Raw genomic sequence first — 9,608 nt, forward strand, 5'->3', positions numbered from 1 at the left:
GAAAATGACACAGGATTTTTAGATACTTTGATAAGAGTTTTGCGATTCTATCTTTGCTTATTTTGGAGACTGGGCAAACATTCTTCTCTGTAAATCAAACATTGCTTCAGCACATAATTTGTTACGTGCAAGTAGTTATTTGAATTCATTTCTCCTTTCCCCACAATTTCACAGTCCTCTCCCACCCTTTCATCTTTATGCTGCCCTATTTGGCTGGATGATGCAAGGCAATGGTCGACAGAAGTGTTTAGAGGGCTCTGCTTTTACGCACTCAAAATGTGGAAAGCAATGATATAATTAGCCACAGGTTATAATAATAATCCATGCAATTGCATAATTTAAAAAATATATATAATTTGGTCACTCTGTGCACAATTGACTGTCGCGTTTCGCCCACAGAATATACAATCACTTCACTTTACAGAATATTCTGTGAAGCGCTTTGAGATATCTGGAAGATAAGGTGCTATATCAAATGCAAGGATTATTCTTATTTTTTATTTGATATCACTTCTTCGAGACATCTCAAAGAGCTTCACAGGCTATTCTGTAAAGTGAATGTATATTTTGATGGCGAAAGGTACAGAATTAGTTGAGGTATTTAAAGGGACACAGCCGGAACTTTGGAAGGTAGCGTATTAAGGGAAACGAAGATGAAGAAATGCTATTGAAAATGACTTCCTTGCTGCTATCTGTTGAGCCACATTCCTGCAGCACAAACTTCATTGACGTCACTCCTCTGGCTGATTTATGGCGCAATCACTGCGGTCACTGATCCTGTGCAGTTAATGAGACTCTTGCAAATTCTCCCCTCCTTTCTCAGCCTACTGCTACACATAAATTCACAGTTACACTATGGAGGCACACACTTGCCGTACCAGTGCGTTAATCAAACATAAGGATTGCTTGTCTAAAATAGGGGGTGTTGCAAATAAATTATCTCTACTATACAAGGGAGCAGGCAACAGAATGCAATGGAGTCATATATATAGCACAGTGCAGTAGTCCTGTTCAGTATTTGGAGGTAATACTCTATGCCTCTATTTATAAAGCTTTTCTTAACAGCTTTATCTATTTGTCCTGCATTTAAAGCGTTCCGTGACGCTGTCCGGCATGAAGGGACCCTATATAAATTCAACTTGTTGTAAAAATAGGTTTAAACCACCTAAAGACCTTTCTTTTTGATCGTGTCTAAAATAGGGGGTGTTGCAATGAGGTGAATGGTCACCTCCCCCCCATTCCTGACTCCGCCACTATCAAGGAGCTCCAGGATGCTACCCTGCGTGAAGGGTGCTATATAAATGCAAATTATTGTTGGTGGTGGTGTGTATCACACTGTGAAAGGACAGAAGCGAGTGGCTGCCACGTCGATGTACCAATGACAGGCTGTAGCTTACCGGGTCTCTGTCCTCGTCCCTCCCATCGCTGCCAGACTGCCCGCCCTCAAGCCTTTTAGCATCCCACACCCACACACAGAGCCTGACACACAGCCCGGTAACTGCAGGGACAGTTGATCACACTGTACCCACCACAGTAAGTGTCTGCCTTACATGTTATCCTTGTTACACTGAGGATCCACCTTCCCTGTGGTGTGTTGTTTTGCAAGAAACCGGATAATTATGCGTTACAATTGCAAACGGATAGTAAGCTGAGAGCAAGACGGTGATTGAGACTCACAGCGAGTTAGTTTCACGTTGTGCTGGTTGAAGCTTCGTACCCGTTAGAGTCAGTCAGTCAGTCAGTTAAATTAGTTAGACAATTGTTAGACTAATTGTGTCCTTTCCGAGTTACACACTATTTCATGTCGTGTGCACTACCTCTTCCTATTGCTCCACGATCGGCTGCGGCTGCGCTTTGCTACTTACAGTACAGTATCGTATGGAACATTTTAGACCAATCGATATGTATGTCATTCTTTAAAGAAAACACACGGGTATTTCCTCGCTTTAAGGGACAATTACTTTTACAATAACCGCTTCGCTTGTGATTGCAGAGGCTGACAGCATCCCTGGGAGATCATCTACAGCCCCGGCTGGACAGAGCTTGGCTGGCTTGACCTGACCCCCTGTGTACCTGGCGGCTAAACAGGTATTCCCGTCACTGTCACACGCCAAGTGTTGAATCTTCGGGTGGACAGGACGTGGGGTGATTGCCGGTGCACCCATCGTCCTTCAAACTGTCACCGTTACTGCGCTCAGCTGTGGGTGGACTTGTGGACGTATCATCTGGAAATCTACCTTTGCCTTGAATCCAAACAGTCAGCCCAACTGAGCCCATGCGTTTATTGCGCTGGGACATAGGCTCACAGATCGCTATATCTCGACTAACCATTGCCACCAACTGAAACCTGACCTCCTCAGCATCGCCAGAACAACTTTGCGCGGTGCAGAGATCAGAAGCCACCGGAATCAGCCCGAGGCTTCGAGAAGATTGGAAGCAGAGACGGTTTTTACAGGCTCTCACGGGACCAGAAAAAGCAATGGGTCTCCTGGACACAGGCTCCATCAGCAGAGTCTTCAGGCAATACTACGACAACGATACGATCTTCATACATTATAATCATACCGGGAAGCTCGGTACACCGGGGCGGTACAAGACGGGGATGAAGATCGAGGCTATACTGTCTCTGATAATGTGTGTGTTTATAGTGCTGGAGAACCTGTTGGTGCTGATAGCCATATGGAGGAATAAGAAGTTCCACCTCCCGATGTATTACCTCCTCGCCAACTTGACGGTGTCTGACCTACTGGCCGGCGTCAGCTACATGGTTAACATCCTACTCTCGGGTGCCAACACCCTGAGACTGACGCCGCTGCTGTGGTTCCTGAGGGAGGGCGGCGTGTTCATCACCTTGGCGGCTTCTGTCTTCAGCCTCCTGGCCATCGCGGTGGAGCGGCACATCACCATGGAGAGGATGAAACTGTACCACGAGGATAAACGGTACCGGATGCTCGCGTCCGTCGCCGGGTGCTGGGCCGTCGCGGGGTTGCTGGGCATCCTCCCGATCCTGGGGTGGAACTGCATCGGGAAGCTGGTCGACTGCTCCACGGTGCTGCCGCTCTATTCCAGGTACTACGTGCTGTGTTGCATCGCGGTCTTCATCGCCATCCTGCTGGCGATCGTGGTGCTGTACGTGCGCATTTACCTCCTGGTGAAGGGCAGCAGCCCCCACATGAGCAGCCTGAGGGGCGGCGGCGCCAAGAAGTCACACAAGTACATGGCCCTCCTGAAAACTCTCACCATCGTGGTGAGCACTTTCATCCTGTGTTGGCTGCCTCTGTTCATCCTCCTGCTCTTGGATTTTTTCGGCCGCGTTGGCTGGAGTTGGATCCTTTACAAGTCCGATTACTTCCTGTTCCTGGCCATACTGAACTCAGCCTTGAACCCCATCATTTACACGTGGACCAACAAGGACATGCGCCGGACAATTGTGCGGCTCCTGTGTCTGGCCAAGGAAGGGGAGAAGACCCAGTGCTTCGGGGTGCTGATGTCCGAGTGCAGCAGTCAGCTTGACAGATCTTCCCACAGGCACGAAGCTCTCAACACCACGCTGTCCTCTGGAAACGCGCCGCAATCGCCAACCAGAACCTCTTTTGCCTAACGGTGCCATTGGTCTCTCACTCTGGGCTGTACAATTGCTTCTGTTTGGGCTGCCATTCCATTCCATTCCATTCCATTCCACAGCCAGTAAATTGCTCCGTGGAGCTTAACCAAAGAGGCGTCTCCATGACCAAATGGCCTTCAAAGCTTCTAGAGTTGATGCAATCATGTTTTTATATGGAACTCCCAACATATTTCAGCCTGCTCGGTTAGTTGGTACTGTACCGCCTTGGTGTGTTAGTACTAAACTGCTTGGAAAGCACTTTGCAGAGTTCGGGCTTCGAAGGTTATAAAAGCCAGGTTGCAATAGTAAATTGGTTAGCCTAGTTGCAGACTACCAACCTGCCTGCGTTGGTGATTTAGGATTAGATCTAAGGTGAAAATCTGAAACAAAAACCCAGCTGTGATGCATATTTCCACAAGAACTTGCATTTCTGTAGCGCCTTTCTCAGAACGCTGAAGTTTGGTGTCAGACCTATTGGAGAGAATCTGCCTTCCTACTCAGAGTAACCTGGTATAAAGGCATTAACCTAGTTTTGTCAACGGTGACCAGCAAAATAAGTATGCAAATTTTCGTCGAAAACTGCAGGAGAGTTTTCTTCCTTCCACCTATTGAATCTTGTGCTGTGACCTTTCGATCCGCTTGGACTGTGGAAGCTGTTTCCGTGGGAGTTTTTGTCACTTTGGAGTGAATGGGACTAGCTTTCCCTGGCTGGCAGACTGTATCCCTGAATGAATGGATCAGACATGCTGAATGTTAACTTTTGAGAAGGCACAAGGGAAGACTGTAATCCTGGAAGGTTTCAAACTTGAGATCAGTTGGATATTGTACAACTGGAAATATCAAAACCTTCCCAGTGATTCGTGTGGGACTACGGCAGCTATGCACATCTGTGCACCAATGTTCCTGTATCAATAGCACAAGCAGCGCTGGAGCATTGTAATAGAGGTCCCAATATCAGCATTTACATATCCCAGCTATATGTGAAGTGACTGCACTTGCAAACTGTTTGTATCTGTAACTGAATGTTTTTTATAATAATAATCCTTGCATTTGATATAGCGCTTTTCATGTCAGGAGGACATCCCAAAGCGCTTCACAGAACACACTGTAAAGTGAATTGACTGTATTTGTGGGCGAACGCGGCAGCCAATTGCGCACAGCAATGTCCCACGAACAGTTGTAGATTGAAAATGACCAATTTAATATTGTTTTTGGTTTTGGGAGGGATTATTATTAGGCTGTGTGGAGTAAGGAAACTTGCCCAAGGTTTCGCCCTCTGCCTGGAATTGAACTCAGGTCTCTCGCTTGCAAAGCGAGTGCTCTAACCACTGAGCTACAGGACTCCACTGTACTGAACTTTTTTGCCAGTACAGCACTGGCCTTTCTTCACGCTGGAAAACAACTGAATGGCCTCCCTGCTGGTATTGGCGAATCCAGGGAGCGGAAAAGGATCAGAAGGTGATTCATCAATTGGGAAAGGAAGGGGGAACAAAATGGTCAGCTCCCTTTCTCTCAGACACTGTTCCCGGCTGTACTTTTTTTCTCGTTGATCATAAAATAAAAAGGATATAGTTTCTCGCTGTTTTCGTTTCACAAGCTTCTCGGGGACAAGTGATGTAGTTTGTATTTCCGGACTTTTTTGCACTTGTTTCCCATGGGAGCGGTACGAAAGCAATCACACACTGCACTCCATGAGCTGATATGAGGCCAGTAGGAAGGAGGAGTGCTGAGAGGCTGTGAGTGTCTCACATTACTGTAACATTGACATATCTTTTTGTAATTGATGTGTTGCTTTGACAGAAAATGTTGTCAAAGGAGAATTTCCCTCATAAGGCATAAGATTGACAACAACAACAAGATTACATTTGTATAGCGCCTTTCACGTCGGGAGGATGTCCCAAGGCGCTGATTCATAGCCTGAGCTGGAGACCACTGCTTGAGCAGGCAGTGACCTGTCACTGGATAGGATTAATCCCTCTATTTTAGAGCTTGGAATTTAGGGTGGTGAGGGGCATTTAGTATCAGTGTACAGCACCCGGAAGGGAGGGATTGAGAGAAAGCATTCTGCCTCGAGGGAAGTGTGTCCTGTTTATTCAGGATGTAAAGGGTGGAACCGGCTCAGGAGGAAATGGGCAACTTGGTTTCTGTCAGAGTGCGTCAAAACAAAACCAGAAGATCTCTTTTAAAAAAAAAATTGTTTTTCAAAATGATTGTATGTCAATGCTTATTGCAGATAGACAATTACAGATGATAATTTTTTAATTCAAATATTTTCACTCTTTTAATAAAGCTTTATTCTTCTGCACCATGTGTGTATTATTGCAAATAAAAGATACTAAGCAATAGTAGAGAGAGAGGGGCACAGCGGTACATTCATAATGACCACATGACAAGTCCTGCTGTCAAACACACCATAAGGAGGAATTTTTGTCAGCCTGCAGTGAATCGGACTAGCTTTTCCTGGCTGGCAGATTACATCCCTAAATAAATGAATCAAACATGTTGAATGTTAACTTGAGAAGACACAAATGGGGTCCATGGAAGATGATGCCAATGATGCCAAGTAGGTACCAGGCACTTTCTGCTCAAAGAGGAAGGAAAACTAGCTGCTAGGAGAAGCAACACGGGGGAAAGCAGCAAAGCTTAGCGTGACAAAAGGTAAAATATTGCAGATGCTGGAAATCTGAAATAAGGCGAATGCTCTAAACAATGAGCTACAGGACTCCACAAAACAGGAACAGGGTACGTCCATGCCACAAAAGTGTAACCATAATTATGATGAACCATAATATTCTATTATCTTCACTTGATTTGCATTTCTGTCATTTCAGAATTTGAAAGGGAAAGGCAATAGTACTTTATGGGTAAATATTCTTTTCAATACTTAAAACTTTAAGATTGTGCAATAGACAAAGTAACTAGAAAACTACTACAAAGATAGCACAGAGTGGAATGCGGGAACATAGATAATGCAGGAACATAGTGCAGCTGGGCTCCAAATAAGTACTGAATAGTAGGATGTGGGGCCATAGGCAGAACATAATACGAAGGCCATTTAAACATCAGATGGTAAGCCAATGTGTTGTGATTCAATTAAGAACTAATCACGCAACTTCAGTTTTGTAATTTATTTCATCCTCACCACTGTTTTCAATGTTGGTGGTTTGTTTCCTGTCCTGCTTTGGCCTTCACCTATTTTTCTCAATAAGAAAAAGGCTTCACTCGTATTGTTACACTCTGCTTCCTGAAGTATTTGTTTAAAAGATCTCTTGAGGCTTTTGGCATTGGGTTAGGATATACTTCTTTCATCTATGGAATCTGGCCTTAAATCCAGGCCAGACTATGGGATGTCTCTGATGACTTAAACCTCTTGGGTTTGAGGTTACAACATTAAATGGCTTTATATTGTCAATATCACACTTGAGGACAGTCGGTGGAAAATGGAAACAACAGTATAAAATGTATACTGAACATGAGATTGAGGGACATTGTTTGAGTAATGGAGTTTTGGACCTGCATCTGCTCTACATGTTGTAGCTAAACCAGACAACTTGACTCAAGCAATGGAAAACATTCTATTTGCAGGCAATGACATTATTTATCTTGATAAGCACCCCTCTCTGCCCATCCCCACAAACACACATGTAAACAAATATCTGCTAATTTTGCTGTGAGAATTTAAGCTCCTCAAATTGCTGTGCTCTGGGTGCACAGAGAGAGGACTTTGCTTTTGTGCCTTTCTGTTGGGACATAGAAAAGCTGAGGTCCGTCACATGATTTCTGAAGCATTCAGCAGAAGAGGATCAAACCAGACATTTCTAAGATAATTTCAACCCTACATTAAACTAACTGCCTTGAGCAATGAATAACCAGACCACTTAGTGCTGGTAAGAATTAATGCTGAGTAAGCAGCTTTCTAATTAAGTGAAATGTTGCTTCCCTCTAGTTAACTTTCGAAACAGTACCCTGCCTAAGGGGACCCAGCTGTCTTGGGTTTTAAGCCTGGCTGTTTCCTCATAGTTCACTTGCTATTCAGCAGAATAACTATGGGGCGTGCCGAGGAGAAAGTTATGTACAATAACAACTTAAAATTGCCTCGACTAAAGACACCCTTGTCTGCACTGTGGCTTTTTGCCGTAGCGTTTACAGCATGTCTGAGTAAAGATGAATGATGTGGGTGGGATGACATACTGCTCACATTTCTAACAATACTGTTCTCCTCCAGCATAAGCTCAGTTCAGCTGCCATAGAGGTAATAGCTGGTTCAGTATGAAATCTTCCAATGCAACTTTTGTGACCACCTGATAGTTATTACAAGTCCAGTCTCTGTGGTGTCGGTGATGATCTCCTGTTGATTCAGCTCCACGTAGTACTAGAAGAACATAGTCAAGATCGGAACCTTGAATATAATCGTTGTCCAGAGTGACCCTAACTGGCAGCTCCAGCTCTGTGTTAGGATGGATGCAGCAACAACAAAATTACATTTGTATAACACCTTTCACGTCACCAATGCAACAACAGTGTATGCTGCTTGAGAAAGCATTTTAGCCAGACAAATTCTGTCCCATGAAAATGCCACAAACTACTTTGTGACTCAAAAAGCCGGCAAGGCCAACGCTTCTCTACATTTGGCCATCAGTAGACGTAAGAGTCCGTGTTTTGAATGTCCTTCCTTCCTGGTAGAAATGCCTTGATTGACAAAGTAGCCTAACCTTGTTCCAAACATGTCCAAGAAATGCTGCTTGGTGTTTTCTCCTTCTCATTTATCATATGGTATCCAAAGGGCAGACCCTTATCACATCTTCTAGACATCTCAAAGCGCTTCACGGAATATACTACAAAGTGAATTAACTGTATATTTTGTGGGCGGAACACGGCAGCCAATTATGCACAGCAGTGTCTCACAAACAGTCGTGGATTAAGTGACCGAATCATTATTATTATTTTTTATTTTATTGCTCAATATCTCGACTTATATATGAAAATAATAATTTGGGCGAGTTTTGTGAGAGAACCTGCCACTCACGAAACCACATACCAACACAAGAAAAGGTGATGTGAAGAGGGCCCTCTGCTGTTCATATTCAGCACTGATAAAGATTCTGTGAATGAATGCAGGCAGGTGTGCGAGTGATGTGAAGGTGTAAACGAAAGAAGGATTATTCTGAGTTAGATATTGTTCACAGAAGCCAACAGTCTCTTAGCAATTGCAAGTGCATTTAATTGGTAATGATTGGCAAAACAGCCCCTCTTAAGGAACTTAGCCCACCTATTCGGTGGGGAATGATCTGTATAGATTCATAGACCTTCCAGTACTCCAATTAAGTATAGTGGATAAACAGATATAATGGGCACAAAGCAGTTTTAGTTGCATTATTTTTGATACTTTTGTAAAATAAAAACAATTTTAAACATTGATAGCACCTAACCTGATTGATAAGGCAAACTTCACTTTTAAATGCTTAGAAACCATTCACTAGAAGAAAGAGAATTTCCTGTTTAATGACATCAAACCTCCCACAAACAAAAAAGACTTGGCAATTGTGCTGCTGGGTAGATTGGACCCTACCCCCTATTGCTAAACAGAAGTCTTTAAGGCTCACTAAAAACTAGCTCCCAGGTGTAAAACATAATCAAAGAGGCCTTTATCTCGAGAGGCCTGGAATACAAAGGGGAAGAAATTATGCTTCAGCTATATCGAGCGTTAGTCTGGAACTGCCTTCCTCACTCCCTTCACCTCGCCCCTTCTCCTCCCACTTTCAGGTCTCGGCTGAAGACCTTTCTTTTCGATTGAGTCTTTGGTCACCTCCTCCCTTGGCCCCAGGATCCAGTACTGTAAAGCACTCTGAGACGCCATCCGGCCTGGAGGGCACGATATAAATCCAAGTTGTTGTTGTAGTCAGACCCTATCTGGAATACTGCGTTCAATTTTGGGCGTCACACCACAGGAAAGATATATTGGCCTTGGAGGGGGTGCAGCTCAGGTTCACCAGAATGTTACTAG

At 44.2% G+C, this 9,608-nt stretch overlaps 1 protein-coding gene across 1 annotated transcript; it reads left to right on the plus strand.

Moving 5' to 3' along the window:
- Nucleotides 1-1,467: 1,467 nt before the first annotated feature.
- LOC103187562 (sphingosine 1-phosphate receptor 1-like) lies at nt 1,468-4,676 on the plus strand. Its single transcript, XM_007907115.2, has 2 exons — nt 1,468-1,533; nt 1,994-4,676. The coding sequence occupies exon 2, from the start codon at nt 2,480-2,482 to the stop codon at nt 3,599-3,601; it is 1,122 nt and encodes a 373-aa protein (XP_007905306.2). The 5' UTR covers nt 1,468-1,533; nt 1,994-2,479; the 3' UTR covers nt 3,602-4,676.
- Nucleotides 4,677-9,608: the final 4,932 nt, after the last annotated feature.

This window comes from Callorhinchus milii, unplaced genomic scaffold, assembly GCF_018977255.1.
Source record: "Callorhinchus milii isolate IMCB2004 unplaced genomic scaffold, IMCB_Cmil_1.0 Scaffold29, whole genome shotgun sequence".
NCBI lineage: Eukaryota > Metazoa > Chordata > Chondrichthyes > Chimaeriformes > Callorhinchidae > Callorhinchus > Callorhinchus milii.

Bases quoted from the DNA above. Each gene is read 5' to 3' on its own strand.
- LOC103187562 (XM_007907115.2), top strand. From the start codon at position 2,480: ATGGGTCTCCTGGACACAGGCTCCATCAGCAGAGTCTTCAGGCAATAC.